General features: G+C 40.6%; 1 protein-coding gene across 11 annotated transcripts in view; it reads right to left on the bottom strand.

The window, feature by feature from the left end:
- Positions 1-17,420: 17,420 nt before the first annotated feature.
- The window catches only part of NCOA7 (nuclear receptor coactivator 7), a 161,889-nt gene continuing 156,169 nt past the window's right edge, over positions 17,421-23,140 (bottom strand). For all 11 annotated transcript variants that reach the window (XM_061427360.1, XM_061427355.1, XM_061427358.1 and 8 more), the window contains 3 exons: positions 20,411-20,506; positions 19,918-19,991; positions 17,421-19,561 (listed from right to left, as the gene is read on the bottom strand). In XM_061427360.1, the coding sequence (XP_061283344.1) occupies positions 19,426-19,561; positions 19,918-19,991; positions 20,411-20,506 (306 nt within the window). In that variant the 3' untranslated portion in view covers positions 17,421-19,425. The remainder of the gene's footprint in view (positions 19,562-19,917; positions 19,992-20,410; positions 20,507-23,140) is intronic.

Genomic DNA, 23,140 nt, shown 5'->3' on the forward strand with positions numbered 1-23,140 from the left:
GCTCAAGGAGACGTTTGTCCACATGCAAACACTGTAGCAAAGGGTCCCAAGTCCTCAGTCTCTCTCATTCCCGCCCTGTGAGCTTTCACACCCCTTGTTTTTATGGGTTAAGGGGCTGAAGTTTTCCTCTTCTGAAGCATCTTCCTGCTGGACAGGGGTCTCAGACCCTAGCTTACACTGCTGCTGCTGCTAAGTCGCTTCAGTAGTGTCTGACTCTGTGCGACCCCATAGACTGCAGCCCACCAGGCTTCCTGTCCCTGGGATTCTCCAGGCAAGAACACTGGAGTGGGTTGCCATTTCCTTCTCCAATGCATGAAAGTGAAAAGTGAAAGTGAAGTCGCTCAGTCGTGTCCGACTCTAGCCACCCCATGGACTGCAGCCTACCAGGCTCCTCCATCCATGGGATTTTCTAGGCAAAAGTACTGGAGTGGGGTGCCATTGTGTAGAAGTCCCTTGCTGACTGTTTCAAGGACATGTAGGGACCTGGGCCACCCTCTGCTGGAATGGATTGAAACCCTTGAGCCATAATGAGCCTTACTTGAAACTGCTGGAGCCTAGAAGATACAAAGTTAACCAAAAGATTAACCAGACAAGGGCCAAAAAGAGCAATAATGGCCACTAAGGAGCCTAGAAATGGAAGGAACCAAGTTAACTTTGGGAGTAGGGCTCCTGTAACTGTTGACCAGACAGTGAGATTGTGTTGCTCTTGCCAAAATTGTGAAGCCTTTCTGCATGGGTGAGTATTTCTTTAATATTAACATCCACCTGTCCTGTTGCATTGATCTGGGCACAGCAGGAAGTATTAGTTACCAAACACACTCTGCCTTGTTCTGCCAGAAAGTAACAAAGAGCCAGGCAATTATGAAGAACTGTATTAGCCAAAGAGACAAGAAGAGACAAGAAAGGTCTTAGGTCCCATTAAGGCTTGTTCTATCAGTTCCATCACATAACCACAGTCGGGTGAAATTTCTCAGTGTTACTTCATGATAAGTTAAACCTCCATGTAGAGCTGCCTGTCCTATGGCTAGCCCTGCCCTGTGCTAAGATCATTCCTTTTGCTCTCCAGATTCGGGAGTGAGCCAGCCTGGTCCTATTATAGATAATATCCCTCTTATCCCTATAGACCATACAGGACACTCTCACACAAAGTGGACATCATCAGTGCATTTACAGGCCATAGTATGAAGCCCTTGGAAAAAGGGAATGGCCTGGCATAACTCCATAACATGATGTTTTGGGTGTCTTCAGAGGAAAACAAGTGGAGAAGGCAATGGCACCCCACTCCAGTACTCCTGCCTGGAAAATCCCATGGATGGAGGAGCCTGGTAGGCTGCAATCCATTGGGTCACTGAGGGTCGGACACAACTGAGCGACTTCACTTTCACTTTTCACTTTCATGCATTGGAGGGGGAAATGGCAACCCACTCCAGTATTCTTGCCTGGAGAATCCCAGGGACTGGGGAGCCTGGTGGGCTGCCGTCTATGGGGTCACACAGAGTCAGACACGACTGAAGTGACTTGGCAGTAGCAGAGGAAAACAAAACCTTAAAGGGGGCAGACCTGAATGTCTTACGGTTGTTCAGAGCTGATAGTCCTTAAGGACATAGCTGTCGCTAGTACCTATGCAACTAGGAGACCACAAATCTTTATGTTGGTAATTTAGATTATATCATGTTATAAAGGTCTTCATGAAATGCTTGAGTGTGATCTGGTTGGTTTCATCAGAGTTAACAACTGTAGTCCAGCTCATTATTTGCTCAGTGTCCCACAGGTGGGTTGAATTGGATTGACGAGGTGGATGAGATGTTTCTTTCAACCATTCACACTCCCCTTCCATGTTGTTTAGGAAGACGGAACCATAGTTTGAAACAGGACACAGGTGGGGGAGGTTGTAAGTACAGTTTCTCCCTACATAAGAGGCAGAATATCTGCTGTAATTCTGTCTCCGATTGCGGGGGGGGGGGGGGGGGAGGGACAGGCATACAAAACAAGTACCATTTGTGCAGTTTAACAGAGCGTGCCCCATGCCTTGGGTAGTTGTATAGGGGATTCAGGTTAAGGCATTGTAATAGCCCCCTGGAAAGTGCAAGTGTGACTAGCAGAGAGGGAAGGGGTGGCAATTGCCCCCAGTTTAGTTGGTTAATCAATATTGGAACCGGAAGGATCAGGGGAAATGCAAGAGGAGGGCCAGTATCCAGCTGGGGTGGTGAGTGTTGATGGTATATCCCGCATTATTTTAAATGTTCTCTTTTGGGCATGATTTTGGAAATGTTGATAAGTGAGTGTTCTCACTATTTTTCCCTGGTTACAAGGACTAGTAGGGCACACAGAGTCAATAACAGAGCATTTTTGGGGTGGAGAATTTTCCCTTAAACCAGCATGGACAAGGGAATTAATTCTCTGGCGAGGGTGGCCGAGCAAACCAGTAGGATGCAAGCAACAGCACAATAGCAAAATTGCAAATAGGAGTCCTATTCACACACCGTTTTACTTACCTGCGGATCATGCCTGTGCTTGCAATAGGCTTCTCAGGGTTTCCACTGGCTCACAGATGTGTTGCTCTTCTCTAATGACTTGTGGGGTTTTTGGAGGTAATAGCTTTAGTCTAGACAAATGTACCCAAATAGATATCCCTTGCAGTTTGACAGCAGTCAGGATGGCTAAAATTACATCACAATAGCCTTTCCATTTTGGTAAATAGTTGGTCTTCGGGGGAACCTCTCTTTCCAGGTTTTAAGAAGAGCCTGGTTCCCAGGGTTTATCTGTGAAGGAACTGCCCCTTGCAGTGTGTTTTTAGTGGGGGCTGGCAGTGCCTTGTGGGCATAGTCATAGATTGCCTTATGAACTTGTCCTAGATTAGTAATATACCACAGTGTCCGGCTCACTTCCACATCTAGTACAATGTCAATAGTAAGGAAAGGCCTCCCACTGGTCATTTCTGAGCTAAGCCTCAGACCACTCCTGGGGGCTACATGGACCCCGAGGACCGCAAGAGGAAGCAAGTGTCATGAGTCTCTTGGCAGAGCTTTGCTAAGGTTTTCTTTAAAGTATGGTTCATTTTCTCCAACTTCCCTGAAGACTGGAGGTCTTCAAGTATGGAGGCCAAGAAGTATGTAGCTTGTAATCAATCCTTAGGGCCCTTGTGAGCCCCTGTGTGATTTTGGCTATAAAAGGGGGCCTGCTATTGCCCTGGAGGGGAAGTTCAAACCAAGGAATTATTTCTTTTATAAAGGACTTAGATTTCAGTAGCCTTTTCAGGTAGAGTGGGGAAGGCTTCAACCCATCCTGTGAAAATATCAACAAATACACAAGAAGATACAGCCTCACCATGGGGGCATTTGGGTAAAATCTAACTGCCAGCCAGTCTTCCCTGTGTGTGTCCCTTGAGGTTGAACTGGCCTGAGTAGCAAAGGGTGGATTGGATGGGTTTGTGGGTTATTACAGGCACACAAATCGTAGGCAAGGGTTACTTGTCTTACTGTTCTTTGGAGCCCCTTTCCTGGGAGAGCCTTTTGCATGAAGCCCCATAGTGCATCCCTGCCCCAGTGGCTGGCATCAGGCAAGCTCTTAGCGAGTTTCCGTTGTTGAACCTTAGGGGTTAGAGCCTTGTGAGCCTTCAGGCCAGCCTGTGCTTCCTTTCTTATAGCCCCATTTCTCAGCATTTCCTTCTTCCTATGGGGAATACTGGGAAAATCTAGGAAGTTCAGGAGGGCCAATCACTAGGGCCATAACTTGATCAGGTTCTTGTGGTCAAGCTGCCTGTTTTGCAGTTTGATCAGCTTTGCTGTTCCTGTAGCTCACAAAAGATCCATCCTTCAGTGGATTACTGCTACCTGGCTTGGGAACTGCACTGTTGCTAGAAAGCCAGAATTAAATCTTTATGATTTTAAAGAGAATTTCTAGCAGTTAACATTCCTCTTTGCTAAGTATTGGGGCAACCATACAGTTAACAGAATAAGTCTCAATTTTTTAATAGAGCCTGGTCACAGGTCATGGAGCATTTGATCTTTATTTAAGCATAGATTACAGCAATAAGCTTCAGGAAAAAAAAAAACTTAGAATGTCTTTTTAATAACTCAAACTACAGGAAGGGGCTGTCTGGGAGGTGAGTTTTAGGCAGTAAATAGAGATTACTTACGTAAGTGTAATTGATCATATAGGTTCTTTTAAATTGGCTATGCTGGACTTTTCATAAGGAGGTCTCAGACTAAACTTTTAAAAGACCTCCCAGGACCCAGGAAAGCCATGCCAAGGGTTTATCACAGATTTTGCCTAGCAGATTTGAAGAAATTTCTCCCTTTCTGTGGCTTTTCCCCCAAATGACCTTGAAATTATTGCATTTGTTTGGAGGTGGGCTTCCTTATTTACTGGATAAAGTTCCTGGGAAACTCTGAGTTTCCAGTTTCTGGAGGAATCAGGTAGAGAGAAAATATAAATGCTTCAATTCCACTTAGCATTGTAATTTACCAAACTGCTGTAAATCATAATTAGCTTTAAGGGAAGGGTTTTCTTATATATGGTGAATATATATAAGAACATATAATATCTCAGACAGAACAAAAGAATTATAACCATACCCATCAGTTTACTCAGTCCTATGTAATTAACAGTTTTCTAGAGCTATCAAGTTTACCTAGTTCAGTAGAATGATATGAAAGTTATCAGAAACCTGTATTTGTCAGAAAACCCTTTCTATGAATCTTCCTGAAATGAAACATTTTTTTTATATTTACATTATTGAAGTACAGTTGATTTACAATGTGTTAATTTCTGTTGTACTGCACAGTGATTCAGTTACATATATATACACACACACATATATACACACATACACACATTCTTTTTCATATTCTTTCCCATTATACTTTTTCACAGAATATTGTATATAGTTTCCTGCCCTCTACAGTAGGGCCTTGTTTATCCATTCAATATGTAATAGTTTGCATCTGCTAATCCTGAACTCCCAATCCTGAATGCCCTGGCTTGGCAACCACAGGTGTGTTCTCTGTATCTGTAAATCTGTTTCTGTTTTGTGATATATGGTATTTGTCTTTCTCTCTCTGAACTACTTCACTTAGTGTGATGATCTCTAGTTGCATCCACATTGCTGCAAATGGCATTATTTCATTCTTTTCACGGCTGAGTAGTATTCCACTGTCTGTATGTACCATGTCTTCTTTATTCATTCATTTATAGATGAACGTTTAGGTTATTTCCATGCCTTGGCTGTTGTGAACAGTGCTGGTGTGAACATAGGTGGAGTGGCAGCTGTCCTGATTATATCCCTAGTGATACCTACAATTGCTTCGCTCACTTACCTGATATTTTCAAAAAGTTGCTTTCCGTTTCCAAACCTTGGACTTGATATAGTTCCCTGCCGTAGAAGTGGGAGGAGCAGAACAAAGTATTTGAAAATTTTCTAGCGTATGTGTCCTGGTGTGGGAGCAGGCAAAAATATAGGCACTGTGTGTGCACAGGCAGAGCTGATACCAGCTGGTATTCTGGATAGCTGCCCTGGAAACAGCTATTTGAGTTGTGTGACAGTAAACGAACTTTAAATTTTATTTGCAAAACGGAGTGCTCTTTTCTAATTTCGAAAGGGCACCATATGGGGCAATAGCAGCCCTGCTTCAGAGCAGGCTCTGGAATTAGACAGCTGTGCAACTTGCCATCTGTGAAGACATGGGCTGAGTTTTTCTCTCTCTCTCTGAGATATATATATCTGAAATACTTTGCTGTATATCTGGAACTAATACATTGTAAAATTAACTAGAATTTAATAAAAAATAACTGATATAAAAATAATATACAATATGGAGTTAGTCACATTACTGTTGTCAGTAGCAAACATTTATTAAAAGCCAACTTTGAACATCACTGGAGAAGGAAATGGCAACCCACTCCAGTAGTCTTGCCTGGAAAATCCCTTGGACGGAGGAATGTGGTAGACTATAGTCCGTGGGGCCGCAAAGAATCCGACACGACTGAGCGACTTCACTTTCACTTTGAACATCATATCACAAGAAAACAAGCCTTCATTTGTCCATGTTTCCCCATCACTTACTGATCCCTTTCTCTGCTCTCCTTTGCAACCAAACTCCCCCTCAAGAGTTGACCATGCTCCTCCCAATCCCTCCTCGCCCCTCCTCTCACACTGCCTCCCATCAGGCTTTCACGGCCATCATTCCATCCAAACTATTCTGCTGAGAGGACCAATGACCTCCATGTCACCAAATCTAATGGTTCAGTGGTCATCTTTTCAGCAAAAGTTGATTATTATCTTCCTCTTAATGAACTTCTTCTCTTGTTTCCAGGACACGGCACTCTCTCAGCTTTTCTCCTGGGTTGGTTGTTTCTTCTCAAGTCTCCTTGGCTGCTTCCTCTTCTTCCAGACCTCTCTCACCACTAATGGGCTTTGGTCCTAGGCTTTTTTCTCTCTCTATCTCCCTCCTTCTCTCTCTCATTCCCTCCCTCTCACACATAAAAAGCTGTACATATTTAACATGTAAGTCTTCCCTTAACTATACTCACTCCCTTGGTGATCTCCTGCAGCCTAATGTCATCACATTAGTCAGTGACAGAGCTGAGACCCAAATCCAAGCAGTCTAATGGGAACATGTGCTCTTAAACCATAGTCCTTTGACACAGACATGTGTTCAGTAGGTTACAAGATGATTCACCTAGTATGAGTCCATGTTTATCAAATATACTTATGAATTTATAAGAAAGCTGCCTGAAAGAATATATACCAAATATACTTGCACTGTGACCTCTGGATGGATAAATTATGACTTGATGGTTTAGCTATATATTTTACATCTTCGACAATGAAAATATAGTATTTTTGTCATAAGGAAAACATTCTGACAGACTTAAAATTCAGGATTCCAGATAAACTTCATTTCATCATTCTCTGTTTCATAAATAATCTCATTCCATACACTTTTTAAGTTGTTCAACCATGATATCAAAAATCGCAAGGCACTTTAAGGGCAGTTTTTTTGGTGTTTCCGGCAGAGACAGACAATGGAGCTACTATAGCCATATGTCTGATACAATGCAGTGCTGAGTCCATTTTACAGTGAGGATACAGAAAGTGTGTTGGTGAGTTTGTCTTAATCTCATAAAATATCATCTCAACAGTAGACACCCCTTTTCCACATCCTAATTAGAAATTTCCTGAATATTAATACAAACACCTTCTATGGCTTATATTGAGTAAATAGGAATAACTTTTTACTGCTTCACCAGTCTCAAGAATTTTAGATTATTCTGGAGATAAAATATAAGCATGGGTATATTTCCCTCTCCCTAAGAAAACCAGTGTAAAAGTAAGTGTATGTGTCGGTGCAAAGTCATGTCCGACTCTGCGACCCCATGGACTGTAGCCTGTCCGGCTCCTCTGTCCATGGGATTTTCTAGGCAAGAATACTGGAGTGAGTTGCCATTTCCTTCTCCATGGGATCTTCCTGACCCAGGGATTGAACCCGTATCTCCTGCATTGGCAGGCAGATTCTTTACCACTGAGCTGCCTGGTATGCCCATAAAAGGAAATACTTAAGGCTAAAGTGGCCACTGCTTGGTGCTAAGTACTGCATGATGCTGGCCTCCAACTGTTGGAGTGCGTGAAATGTCTAACAGGCAAAAAAGGGGAGGAAGAAGTGCTTGTGTGTGGGAAAGGAGAGAACTTTCCAGTTTCTGATTATTAAACTGCCTTATTTAGAGCTCTCTTTGAGCAAACACTGGCACATGGCCCAGGATCCTAACTTGTGACTGTTTGAGCTCTGCTGAAGGACTTTAAGGGAAGTCCTGACCTGCTGTTCTGAAGTGGAAACTTGGTAAATTGTTTGTAATGGATAGGATAACAAAAGAAAAAAAAATCCCATCTCCTTATAGCAACTTTCCCATTCCTTCTATTTCCCTGATATTTTGTTTACTTGTCTACAGAATATAACACAGACACTTCTGCTTTTTGCCATAATCCTTTCCTGAAAGCCATGTCTTCAAAGCACTGAAAGTAACTTCTACTTTTATCAGAAACCACATTACAGTTAGACTTTGCATTTCTGATAGAGAATGCAGAATAAGCAAAGTTTGATGTGACTAACACCATAATAGTACTCCCTTACCTTTGTCTGGCACTTTGCAGCTTTCTAAGACACTCTCACACGTGCAACACAGGAGACTTGGGTTCAATCCCTGGGTTGGGAAGATCCCCTGGAGAAGGGAATGGCTACCCACTTCAGTATTCTTGCCTGGAGAATTCCATGGACAGAGGAGTGTGGTGGTCTACAGTCCACTGGGGTCTCAAAGAGTTGGACGCTGCTGAGCAACTAACACTTCCACTTTTTCACTTGTTTCACATATGTAAATTAATTTGATTCTCTTGACAAATCAGAGAAGATGATATTATTACTTCTATTGTGCAAATGGAGAAAATGGGACAGAGGGAGATGAATCAGCCTACTCAGGATCACTTAGGTGGTAGATAATAGAGGGGCCCATCTTGCAGACCTTTTAGTAGAACCAGAACCAGAGGTACTTCGTTTCTTCCTCAAATCAACAGAAAACAGCTACCACATAAATCAGCACACTCCCATCATCTTGAAGTTAACGTCAATGTTCTTGTCAAATCACACCTGCATTTTTTCATAATCTCAAGGCCAATTAATCTCATCTTTGCCATTCATTCTTTTGCTCATTAAATTTTTTTTTGTCTTTACTCATACCCAAACTGTCTTATGCTTCCTTTCCTGCTTTTTTCCACCTCTGGCCTCTTTGAATCTTTTTCCACTCTAAAAGCCACAATTTCTTTGTAAGCACCCTAATCTATATCCACAACTTCCTCACAGAACCATACCTTCACCTTCTTGCCTTGACTGAAACCTGCCATTCCCCTAAGGACATCACTCCCCTTGAGCCCTGACAAACAAAAACGCCCTGCTTTTTCTGCCCCACTTCCAGCATGCTGAAGCAATCTGGAAGCAATGTTGGCATTCTCCAGCTTCTGACTGCCAGTCCAGGTGATCCCATCCCTACCTGTATGCACCTCCCCACCCTGTGCGCCCTTTTGAGTATCATGTTGTAGCACGAAGCACAACCACATCACACACCAGCTTCTCGGTCACTCCCTCAGATAAACAGAGAGCTTCAGCACCTGGCCCACAAATGCTGCCAAACTCCCCTGTTATCTCAGACAACCCCAGCACCCGTGATTCATAGCTTCTCAGTCACATAAAGGGACTGTGTTTGCTTCCATTCCTCTTTAACACAACTCATTCCTGTGGCAAAATCCCAACCTGACATCTTCCAGATGCTCTGAAAAACCTAAACGTTAGTGACTCTTCACAACTCTGAAAGCACCCGTCCTAGCAACTTTCACTCTCTCCTGACTTCTTAGTGACTTCTGTTCTTGATCTTTCTTCAGTGCTTTCTGTTGGATTCCCACCTTCACTTCTCTCCCTTCCCAGCATAAACTCCCAAAGCCCATCATTTCCCAGAATTGCTTCTGGGCACCCACCATGCCCTCCCTCTATTTTTGCTGTACTGCCAACTAACTTGCTATTGCCTGTGGTTATCTCAGTGGTTAAAGGCAAGAGCTGGGGAGTCAGACTTCTCAATTTCTACCATTTAGTAGTGATTCCATCTTAGATGAATCATTAATTTTTCAGGGCTTTCAGTTTCTCAGTTGGGAAATATAATAGAGTACTTAGGACCATCACAAGTTATTATGAAGATTAATTGAGATAATGTACATGAAGTGCTTAGAACAGTATTATGCCTCACACATAAGTGCTCAAAAATCTTTACTGTTATTACAAATAAACTGCTTGATGCTGCTTCTTAAAAGAATCACATAATCAAATTAATAAGTGCCAATATATGCCCAAATCTGCAAAGCAAAACACAAATCAACGAACATCCCCCTTTTTCACCCCTCTCCCTAGATACTGCCCACTGAAAGGAGATACTTGAGAAAATACCCTTGTAGGGCCTGAGAACCTCTGAGATATGTGTTTGTGCTCAATCACTCAGTCATGTCTGACTCTTTGCGTCCCCATGAATTGTAGCCCACCAGGCTCCTCTGTTCATAGGATTTCCCAGGCAAGAATATTGGAATGGGTTGCCATTTCCTCCTCCAGGGCATATTCCTGACCCAGGGATCAAACCACCTCTCCTTCCCTGACAGGCGGATCCTTTACCACCTGGGAAGCCCAAGGACCTCTGATATCATCATGTTAACTATTTGTCCTCCTCATCTAAGGTAGATGGGATTAACAGACTGGCTAATTTCTTTTATTCTTAGGGCAATAACAGCAAGGATTTCAGGTGACTACTTCCCAGAAGACAGACTAGAAGAAACAGGCATTGACATGAATAGACATCTCACAAAGGAGAAAACATAAATGGCTAAGGAATATGTTAAAAGATGCATATCTTCATTAATAGTCAGGAAAATGCAAGTTGGAACTACAATGAAATAACATTGCACATTCCTGAAACTGGAAAACTAAGAAATTTAACCATGTCAGGTGTTGGACAGAATATGCTAATAGACATATAAATGGTACAGTCACTTTGTGAAACATTAAGAGATTACCTTGTAAAGCCAAATACTTACTCCATAGACTAGCCATTCCACCCCCATGAACCTCTCTCTTGTGGGCCTCAGGACAATTTTCAGAACCAGACAAAACTGCCAGCAACTCTAACCACTGATAGAATGGATTAAGTAGTGATACAGTGGTACATTCACACCAAAGAATATTAAACACACACAGAAATGAAATATAAAAGCAATAACAACATGGCGGGATCTTAGAAACAATGATGAAAGGAAAAGAAAAAACCACATCTCTAACAAGTAAATAGTATAATGACATTTTACATTTATCAATCCACTTAATTCTTCCAACATTGCTCTCATTTGACAAGTGAGGAACTGAAGGCACAGAGAGTTTAAAAAACTTGCTGACAAGGGGAAGGTTCCAGGATCCAGCTAACATTTACTTCATGCTTACCATACCATGTACTTTCCTGCTGCTGCTGCTGCTAAGTCACTTCAGTCGTGTCCAACTCTGTGCGACCCCATAGACGGCAGCCCACCAGGCTCCTCTGTCCCTGGGATTCTCCAAGCAAGAACACTGGAGTGGGTTGCCATTTCCTTCTCCAATGCATGAAAGTGAAAAGTGAAAGTGAAGTCGCTCAGTCATGTCCGACTTTCCTAGGTTATTATTTTATGAGAAATGCTCCACATAAAATGTTCTTGATTTTTTTTTTTTTTCCTGACTAATCTTTCTTCCAAAATCAACACCTTGAGTCAGGAGTGAAGGACCCAGTTTATCATATGCCTTTGCGCCCTTCCCCTAACCCTATCACCAAAGTGCAAACTCACTGGATAGTTGGATCTTTACTTAAATGGTCTTCTGAACTATTTTCTAGATTTCTCACTTGGAAGCAGACTGTGACTCACTGTCAACACCCTAAAGCCCTGAAGCCTTGAACTTCCCTTTAGTCTACACTTTTCAGAATGCCAGTAACTAAGAGGTCTGAAAATGGAGGAATTTTATTCCCAGAAAGCATTCACACACCACCCTGCCCTCCACCCCAGACTTTACGTGACACTCCTAAGACCCAAAGGACAGAACTTGAGCAGCTAGAGGAAGGTCATTTCTTCTTGCATCACAATCTTAAGAATGATGCTTGTAAACCTGTGACTAAGCACTATATAGCAGGAAGGGGAGGAGAGCCAGGAATCCAAAACCTGTATTTTAATCTCAAGTTCTATTACTTAGCTGTACAACATTGGGCAAATTCAAATTCTCTGGTGTTCATTTACTTTAGTTACACACTTTGTTCAGTCAACCTTGACAGGCATTTATCGAATGCTTCCTAGGTGCCATGCACCCTGCCAAGCATGGTACCCGGAGAAGCACTGGGACTATAGGGATGCATAAGACCTTGTTAGCTACGGACAACCTCCCAGCCACTAAGGAGCTGTCTTTCCAGAGTGAAAAACTGTGTTATCTTGGTGCCTGAGATAGTTAAGCAGAGTGTGGGTAACCTTGCGGTGGAGATGTAGAGACCGGACGAAATGTCAGCATACTCTCGTGGTTAAGAGCTTAGCTCTGGGGTCAGTTATAACTAAATGTATCCTGGCTTTAACTCTGATGAACTCTGTGATTTCTGGCAAGTTATGTAACCTCCTGAAGAATCAGTTTACTCATCTCTGAAACAGATAATACTATATATACTATAGAGCGCCAAAGAATTGATGCTTTTGAACTGTGGTGTTGGAGAAGACTCTTGAGAGTCCCTGCAAGGAGATCCAACCAGTCCATCCTGAAGGAGATAAGCCCTGGGATTTCTTTGGAAGGAATGATGCTAAAGTTGAAACTCCAGTACTTTGGCTACCCCATGCAAAGAGTTGACTCATTGGAAAAGACTCTGATGCTGGGAGGGATTGGGGGCAGGAGAAGGGGATGACAGAGGATGAGATGGCTGGATGGCATCACTGACTCGATGGACGTGAGTCTGAGTGAACTCAGGGAGTTGGTGATGGACAGGGAGGCCTGGCGTGCTGCGATTCATGGGGTCGCAAAGAGTCGGACACGACTGAGCGACTGATCTGATCTGATACTATATTTATATATACTATATTATATATATATACTATGATTATACTATATTCAATTTGAGAATCAAATATGATAAATGCATATAAAAGGAGGTTGAGATTCATGATAAATAAATGTTACCTGTCCTCTTCATTCTCCTCTTCATATTATTACTGTTAATACATCATTTGTTTCTCCATAAGGCACTGTGACAGAGTTTGGAGATTTAGACAGAAGTTGTCCATCGTCTTGCTTGGCTCTAGCTGGAGGATGGTACTTTAGATGGATATTCAGATCTTGTACCCCAAGACGGTTCCTGAAAATGTTGACATGTTTTAACAGGATGATTACAGGCCAGCACAAAGTGAAATTGATCTTGGAGGAGGTTATTTATAAATATTCTGAAATATGGAAGGAGGTATAATTAATCATAGAATAAGCAAGAGGATGCATTTTAAACTAAGGATGGATCAGTACATTCTTTGGGGAGATGTTTAAATGAGTGAAAATCATGCTAAATAAATTTGACTTAATCTAAAAAACTGTGGTCCAGAATTATATCAGAAATGAATGATGAATATGATTATAAAGAAATTGTAATTAACTTCTTATGTATTAAAAATGCATGCATTTCAAAAGTATAAACTGAGCAAAAATATTTGCTATGTTTTGTCATTTATGTATATGACAAAGGGCTTAGTGTTGTGAATATACTAAAGAAATCTTACAAATACATAAGATGGTGAATAACTCAGTAGAAAAATGGATAAAAGACTTAGCTTATTTAGGAAAAAAGACACAAATCTGGGCAATATGTGTGACCCCATGGACTGTAGCCCACCAGGTGCCTCTGTCCATGGGGTTTTCCAGGCAAGAATACTGCAGTGGGTTGCCATTTTCTTCTCCAGGGGATCTTCCAGACTCAGGGATTGAAACCATGTCTCCTGCATTGGCAGGTGAATCCTTTACCACTGACCCACCTGAGAAGCAAAAATGATCTTACAGATACACAAATTCATATCGCACAAAGTTCTATATGTATGGATGTTCACTAAGAATTATTTGTAAGAGCCAAAAAAAAGTTCATTAGTGAATAGCTGTTTAAACAATGACAGACCCATGCAATGAATAATGAGGTAAGTCTACATATATTGATTAAAAAATGCTGTTCACAGTATATTGTTAAATTAAAAAGACAAAGAACCATAGTATGGTTCTGTTTAAAAAAAAGAAGATACAAAAAAAGATATATGCATAGACATGCTCCAGAAGGAAACACAAGGCATTTCTGTGGTGGTTACTTCTGGGGATACAGGAAGGAAATGTTTGCTTTTCACTGAATTCTCTCTATACTGTTTGAAAACTTTACCACGAATATGTTTTACTTTTATAATTAAAGAAAGAAACAAAACCTCAGCTTAAAAATTCTAAATAGCAAACGGGAACCATTGCAATGACTGAAAGTAGTTTTCATCACTAAATATGTTGTTGCCTTAGAATGAACTTTCCTGTGCAACTCTCATGCCATTAGCTGATTCCTCCATTCGAGGGAAGCATTTCTTCATTTACTTATCTAACCCTTAGCTGTGCTTGCTTTATGTCAGACCCTATTTTAAGTGCTCTCATCATGATACAATCATGAGGGGGTTGTTATTATCCCCATAGTGGGGATCAGGAAGATGAGGCACACAGAGGTTAAATTACTTAACCAGGGTCACGGTGCTAGTAAGCTCTAGAACTAAGATTCAAACCCAGACTGTCTGGCTCTAGAGAAGCCATGCCTTAATCCATGCTTTTGTTGCCTGTGGAAGTCTTTAGAAGCTTTGAGTTCTTGCCAGGTAATCTGGTCGTATGATCTGCTGAAAGGAACTTATGCCATGCATAGCCCCCAGCTCTCCTTGGGACACCCCAGGTGCAACCTACCCACATTTCTGACCCTTTGTAGGATCTAAGAGGGAAACAAATACTGTAAACAAGACTAAGCCCTGCTGGGCATGGAGTAATAACAGGACCTTTTAGCAGCTCTCAAGGTCAACACAATACCTCAACACAGCGTATCTTTGTAGAAATATTCTTACTGTTAATTGGCATCTTCAAAGATGAAAGGGTTGATCTCAGTCAGCTGTTAGGTAAAATGTGGCTGATCCATAGCCGGTAGAGACTGCTGAACCAAGAAGGACTGCTGTGGAGATTAAAGGCTGAATTGATCGGCTGAATTCCAATGTTTTCAATATATGTCAAGGTAAAGAGGATTTTTTTAGCTGGAGAGACATGAAAAGGCCTGCCTTATCATCCAAGTTTGTTGAATGTGAATGTTGCTTGTAGGTGTTTCTTGTTTATCATTTTCTTCCATATAATCTCAGAGTTGTATTAAGCTCTATCAAGGCTACTTTTTGTAACCCTAAAAGTGGATTGGTTGATGAAATGATGGGTTCTTGTTGATGGGTAAATAGTACACTAAGATGATCTAATCATCCCTTTTCTTATGCTTTTTGATTGTCCTTCATTCTAACAGGTTGATTTTGAAAGCTTTCTCCACAGGCAGCAGGTTCTCTGGGTGTGCGTGCAGCCATTGGGCATCCCAGCCGGCCAGTTCAATAAGGAAGACCAGTTGTTGAGCAGAATTGTTTGAGGCATTTTGGGTGATTCATTGTTCCTTGAGGATTCTGAAACTGGATGCACAACTTTGTGTAAGAAATAAATGTTTTTTCCTTCCTGTGGTTCATTGTGCATTGTGGATAGGTGCCTGGTGAGGGATATGTCATCCTATGGGACTGCCATGGGCACAAGAATATCCAGGATAGGAGCAAAACACATACAGATGGCCAAGGAGGAAATTTATTTAAGACAAGGTCTGGGCACTGGGAGAGGTTTTTTAAAATTATTTTTTCCTCAAAGATGAGCATCATTTATCCTATAGAGATCTAGGTTTTCAGTGTGAAAAGACTCTCAGGTAAGTGAACCTTCTGATTATTTTATTAGCAGACCACCTAAACAATGAAACACACTATTCCTTTAGGTGGTACCTAGTTTTGTGAAGGCAATGGCACCCCACTCCAGGACTCTTGCCTGGAAAATCCCATGGATGGAGGAGCCTGGTAGGCTGCAGTCCATGGGGTCGTGAAGAGTCGGACACGACTGAGCGACTTCACTTTCACTTTTCACTTTCATGCATTGGAGAAGGAAATGGCAACCCACTCCAGTGTTCTTGCCTGGAGAATCCCAGGGACGGAGGAACTTGGTGGGCTGCCCTCTATGGGGTCGCACAGAGTCGGACACGACTTAAGCGACTTAGCAGCAGCAGCAGCAGTTTTGTGAAGATCCATAATGGCCGGGACAGATCAAAGTACTTAGAACTAAAGGTTCCCTTCTGGTGATGGAGTAACAGGTTGAGTTCATTGCTGATAACATATGTTCTGGTTTTGCCAAATCTTGATCCCGAGCTGTGCTGTTCAACATGGCAGCCACTAACCATATGTGGCTAGATTTAAATATTTTAAGATTAATTAAATGAAATTAATAAAAAATTTAAAAAATTCAGCTCCTCAGTCATCCAAGTCACATTTCAAGTGTTTAACAGTAGTGTGGTAGCTAGTGGCTACCATAAAGGACAATGGAAATTCAGGGAACAGTTCGATTGGAGTAGAATGTTCTGTTGAACATTCTGATCTAGAAAATAAATAGGTCTCAAAAAATAGTCTATCAAAAAACATCATTTGGATGCTTGATTGGCCACACCAGGGAGATTCTATCTAGTTTTTATTCTGAACCACTAGATATCTGAAGGATTGATAGAAGGGTGGAGGCAGTATGATTTTAGATTTGGGTGTGAACTGTAAAGCCCAATTTTTTTCAGTAAAGATAACGTTCTGTTGACAGATCACTGTGGACACGGGTCATAGGCAAGTAGGTAGGAGGATGTTAAAAGGTTAGGGCTTACCCTGAATGAGGAGTGTGTGACCGGACTGGGCAGGAGGCAGTGCACAAAGGTACTTTTGATACTTGCACAAAGGCCGAGTATGGCTATTTAGTTTCTGGAACTTCCTTTGGTTTCTGACCGTCTTACCTTTCTTCATCTGATTATAATGCTAAAAATAGGTTAGGCATCTTAAGAAGGTGAACCTCAGCTTTCTTTTCTGGTTTAAGAGATTCTTAATGCCTTCCTCAAAAGGAAAATATTTCTTTTATTAGTCCTGTTTCATATGCCTCTCAAACTTTAAAAGGATTTAAGGAAAGGGAAATCAAATGAAGGCTGATAATACCTCTCACAAGAGTTCAGGATTTCCCTGGTGATTTGTCACATGAGGGTGTATCTAAGTCACTTTCAACAGTGGTGAGACATTTGGCTGCCCTCTCCCATCTACGTCTTTTGATGTAGCCTCATGAACTGAGGAACTGGGAAGGAAAGAACACTGTCTGAAGTCTTCATCTTCAGGGGCTAGGAGACAGGATGTTAAAGAAAATTGATTAGAGGGTCAGGTGTCTCTCATGGAAGTTAGGAAGTAGGTCAAGAGAGAGATATTAAAAAGAAAGTCACTGTTCAAAGAACAACTAGTATTAAGAACAGAGAAACTAGCAACAGAGCCAGGAGTTGTCTCTAGTAAGTGTAACAGGACAGCTTTCATGAACTGAATAGGAGTGTGGGTACGGGGAACAAAGAGGGAATTTCCAAGGTAGCAATAAAAACATGAGCACTCAACCTTACTTATTTAGTCTTGGTTATTTCACCATCCTCTCACGCAAGTGAGCGCTTTAGCATGCAATAAATACTTGCTGAATGAATCCTCAGGAAAGAAAATCACATTGAATGCATGAATTCCTTTATTGAAAATATTGGGCTAGCACTGCATTACATACACTCAGTATCCATAAATGAAGGGCCACGCATGTCTGATTGGACAATACTGTTTTAAATAGAGAACACAGCATCTGAATATGCTCTCACAAGTATAATATCATGGACTAAACTAGGTAAGAGTGAACTATATGCAAAATGACCATTTTGTTAATAGCATATGGTTGCAAATGGCATAAATGGTAAACGTGATCATACTGAGACATTCCTGGAATCTCACACAGGCACATTATATAACAAGCAGATTAATAAGGTTCAACTGCCGATAAGTTGTTAATGACGAGTTTGCAATAGAACTTGGGTGAAAGTACACCCAGGCTACAGATTTAAGATTTTATAGCATTCAAAGAAACTTGTATGGGATGTGAGTGGAGTAAAATAATTGTTGATCTGACAGGAGGCCACATAGCAATTTGTTTGTTCTCTTTTATAAATAGTCTAAAGTAAGAGAATAAGCTAGAGGAAGTATTCCGCCAGCTTAAAGCCAACATTCTAAGCACTGTTTACATGTTTAAAATGCAGGTCTATCAACTACTACTTTCTATTAATTTTTCCTTTCAAAGATCACTGGAAATGTAATTGATGACAGACAACTTTCTCAGCTTTGGCTATTACTTGACATTTTTTTCCATTAGCAGTCTTTGGCTTTTGTAAAAGTTTGACAATCAATAATATTTGTTAAAATTTTAACAAGGTTTTATTATTAACTTTCATAAAAGAGTGTTTAATGATATGAAAGTGAGTTGATATTTAAAAACTGCTTTTTACTTTTTATTCCAATTGTGGTATAAATGCATTTCTTTGCATTTAATTTTTTTCAAATAAAAGAGTGTAGAAACCAAGACAATTGGGATAATGGACACTTTTCATTTGATATAAAATATACAGAAATTAAAACATTCAGTCTCATTTAAAACAGAGGCCTGTTAATGTAAAAACTTGGGGAAAATTATGCAAAAAATCCAATAAAAATACAATTTCTGTTACTAACACAAGAGATTTTATAAGAAGCAAAACATTTCTTTTCAACAGCAGGGTTCTAAATCCAGGATCATAAAAGTATACATTACTGTAAATATCAATTTATGACTGTGAGAAATGGCTTATTCTTCTTTACACAATTATGTTCAGGGTAAATAACTAAAAATGTACCTTTTCAATGACAAAATGGAAAGATGGCCTACAACAGTCAAATCAATAAACACTGATTATGAGTTTTTAAAAATTCAGAATTGTGTTTGTGTATATATATATGTGTGTGTATATATATGGACATTAAGCAGCACATACATATACAGATCACCCTAAACAATCAGGGCAAAAAAAATTTAATATAAAACTATATAAATCAAATGGATTTGTTGCCAAAACAGCACAAAATGTATACATTTCTTTACTTCAAGATTTGACACATTAAAAGAAAAAAATTGCCAACACATTTCAAATAATATACTAGAAATAATAAATAAAACAGTTTTAAAAAATCATTTATTCCCTTTAAGTGCTGTGCACTTTCAATTTTTCTAAATGAGACTAAACTTTTCAATGGCAAACAATAGTATGCTGTACATTTTGGTAATGAAAATTATGTTGATAAATATACAAGGAATGTATATACTTCTACAGTATTTTCTTTTTCACAGTTACCAAAAATAAAAATTGCATTCAACTCACATCTATAAATATTCTGACTCCTCACTCTATGGGTTTGAAGAAAGTGAGAGTATAAAGTCTTTCAACGACCCGAACTTCAAATTCTTTCTTCATCGTCTGCCTTCCACATGTACCTTTCAGAATCTCTCTGCAATGTAATTGCGCTCTGAGATGATGGCAGAAAGAAAGCACTATGATGGGATGAGGCAGTCTGAGCTGGGGCTTCGTCTTCCAGCTAGCTTTAGCAGGGCTGACCGAACCCAGTCTTTTTAAATGTTCTATTTTAAGGCAGCCTAAATTTCACTCAAATGTCCATACCTCGAGGTCTTGAACTATGAAGTCTTCCTTTTTGGAAAGAATATCATTATTAAAAGTGCTGCAGGAGTTGCTTCGTCCATGGTATAAGTCGGCATCTAACCATAAGCCAAATCGTCCCCTAAAAAGGTTAAAAAAGCAAAATGGTGAAAACATCTCAATTTTATGTAGACGCTTTCCATCCTCCCTTGTCCCAACTTCTTTCTTTTATGCTATAGTCAAAACCCTAAACTGCTTATAAAACATTTCCTGTATTTCATTTAAATGACCTGTCTTTCAGGTGGTCCCTCATTTGGACACATAAATAAGTCATTTTATCTTCGACTCTTAGTGTCATGTGTTAGACCACACTGTCCTAAATAATCGACTAACTACACATGGACTAACTACAATCAGCTGACACCAAAGTTTCAGTTACCTGGATTAAAACAGACCCACTCTGGTTAAATAGTAAATTAATAACAACAAAAACCTTACCCTCCACCACCAAGTTCCAAAGAACTTATGTCTCCATTGATAAAGTATGAGTTTTCTCCACTCCACTTAAAGACCTTAGGTAGAAACACAAGACAAAGAGAGATCAGACATTTCAATCTGGAGAATTAGCAAAGAGGGAGGGGACCACCCACAGGCTGAGGAAGCTCCTGACTTCTAGCTAGACCTTTCCCACACCAGGATGAGCTCTCCGAAGGGGTTACAAGGCAGGAAAGATCTCTCGCACACATGTTGGTTCTGACCTGCAATTCCACCCTGGATCTCAGAAGTTCATGCAAAAGTTCCCAAGGCCCAGGAAGGGAACCAAGCGGGTTTCTGTGCTGTGGTCATGAAGTGCTGAGCAGGCTAGAGTGAGGCCAAGTGAGGTTATGGGATGGGACCGTCTACCGCTCCAACCACAGCCCCCGACATCTAGCCCCAGCCACCCCCCTGACACCACGACACTAGGCCATCAGTATTCCTTCCATCTAGGTACCTTGAAATGGGGGCTAAATGTGTAGAGAAAAGTTTCGCCTGTGCCATAATAGTGATCACTGAACTTGAAAGGATGAGTCGCATATGCTCCAAAGATCTGTCAAAAGAAAACAGAAATGTTAGCAGCTTTCGAACACAAACCTCTCAAAGAAAGCCCTTCTGAAATATTTTAGCATAATCCTATTCTGAGGTCTCATTATATCTCTTTCAGCAAGATTATTATGAAGAGCATTACTAAGTCAGAGTTTCTAAGTAAAAAAGACCACCAATCAACAAATAAAATGTCCCTGGTTCTTATTAGTACCCAAGGGGCTCAGAGAACTTATCGGTCAAAGGTCAGCAATTGCTTCAATTTAAAAAGACTTCCAAAGTCCACTGTAGAGAAAAAAGTCTCTCTCACTTCACTGTAGAGAAAAAAATCTCTCATCACAGACTGGAACATTAAACAACTACAACATACATCTTGCTCACAGAAATGAGTGGTTGAGAGAGTGAGAGCCTGTCTCTGACGTGTTTTATAAGTAGAATCATGGTCAGATATTTCCCCAGAGAAAATAAATTTTCCTCTCCCTTAATTCATAAAAATGAGTTTTCAATATGCTTAACAGAACTGCATCCTTGACGTGACTGATCCAATACTCAGTTCAAAATGATTTTAAAGAAAAAAGTAACAATTCCATAATACTATGGGCTTTCAAGGTGGTTTAGATGTATCCGAATCAATGATTTTGTCTATTTTTTCTTGTTGGGGTTGGAAGGAGCAGTGTTTTCAGAATGACCATCCCACTGCTTCAGCCTCTTATCCTCCTCAGGTCCCAACCAGTACTTGGAGGGGTGAAGACTGGTAAAAACGAGCATACATATTCTGGAACAGTCCCTAGGTGATTCTGATATATCTTCTCCAAATTCCACTTGAGAAACAAAGCTTCAGATGGAGTCTATCTGGAAAATGTCTTATAATTTTTCAAAATAATTTAAATCTGATTATTATCATCATGGAATCTCTGCTTCAGTTCATAGCTCCTTGAAATACTAAAAATTAGGCAGAGTAGAAGTCTCAAAACTTTCTAACCCCTGTTTCTCATACCAAAATCTCTCCATAGAGCTGCTAAGAACAAAGAAAAATCAGTAACAAATTTTCTTAGCAATCATAGAAATTTGTTTAAGCACTGGAGATAGGATGATACTAAGAAATGACTGTTAATTTTTTGGATATACAGCATTATGGTTATGTAAGAAAACATTCATTTTATTTTTTATATTAGTTTATTTAGAAATAAGTTATATAATATGTACATAATTGTATTGTTGGGTCTACAGCATCTAAAAATTTAATATATTTGATAATAATAGAACAAAGGAATCCAGGGAGGAGGAGGAAGATAGCCAGAAGTGGTAAAAGGAAGGTTAATATGACAAAACCTATAAACGCATAATTGCTCTCCTTCTCTCAGCTTTCTTAGTAGATAAAAATTACACAACTATATAAATAACACTTTATTGTTGACTTTGTAATATATATCAATGTTATACCCAAAATTACTATAGAAAGTGGAAAGATGTAATAGAACAATATAGGAGTAACATTTCTATACCTCACTGGAATAAGTTAGTATAAATCAGACTCTGTTACCTGATGATTGCTCTATTATTTTCCATAGTGCCTTGTGGTATAAATTACTCCATGGTAATTCTCACTCAATTATATTTAGGCCCCTTTGCCACAGTAGTTTCCTTGGCCAGTCTATGTAATTTATCCTGACTCCAGGAAGGCTCTCCTCAGCTGTCTCTCGCCCTGGTTCTCTCTAGAAGGTCTATAGCTTAGTCTGCTTCCTTCATGGAGCTGCTGCTGCTGCTGCTGCTGCTAAGTCACTTCAGTCGTGTCTGACTCTGAGCGACCCCATAGATGGCAGCCCACCAGGCTCCCCCATCCCCGGGATTCTCCAGGCAAGAATACTGGAGTTGGCTGCCATTTCCTTCTCGAATGCATGAAAGTGAAAAGTCAAAGTGAAGTTGCTCAGTCATGTCCGACTCTGCATGACCTCACAGACTGCAGCCTACCAGGCTCCTCTGTCCATGGGATTTTCCAGGCAAGAGCACTGGAGTGGGGTGCCATTGCCTTCTCCTAGCCTCCTCTTAATTGTTTACCACCAAATTTTTATTGTTTTCTAGACTTCCCTTTAGCTTAAACTTCCCCCACGTTTTTCTAAATAATGTCAGGTCTTTTGGGGAAAGCTTTTGAACTGTATGTTTTGTTTTTTTTCTTTTTCAATTCTACAATATTGTATTGGTTTTGCCATATATCAACATGAATCCACCACAGGTATACTTGTGTTCCCCATCCTGAACTCTCCTCCCTCCTCCCTCCCCGTACCATCCCTCTGGGTCGTCCCAGTGCATCAGCCCCAAGCATCCAGTATCCTGCATGGAACCTGGACTGGCGACTCGTTTCATATATGATATTATACATGTTTCAATGCCATTCTCCCAAATCATCCCACCCTCTCCCTCTCCCACAGAGTCCAAAAGACTGTTCTATACATCAGTGTCTCTTTTGCTGTCTCGTATACAGGGTTATATGAACTGTATGTTTTATGGTCTGCCCATTCACCTGGAGCTGGGAGCTAGGGACTCGGCTTTGGAGCTGGGAGGTGGATAGTGGTTCGCTTTTCTTAAAGGCACAATCCTGTTTTATGAGCAGAGTGCTGGGCAGGGGCAGTAGTGACTGGTC

The sequence above is a fragment of the Bos javanicus genome, chromosome 9 (genome assembly GCF_032452875.1).
Source record: "Bos javanicus breed banteng chromosome 9, ARS-OSU_banteng_1.0, whole genome shotgun sequence".
In the NCBI taxonomy this organism is placed as follows: domain Eukaryota; kingdom Metazoa; phylum Chordata; class Mammalia; order Artiodactyla; family Bovidae; genus Bos; species Bos javanicus.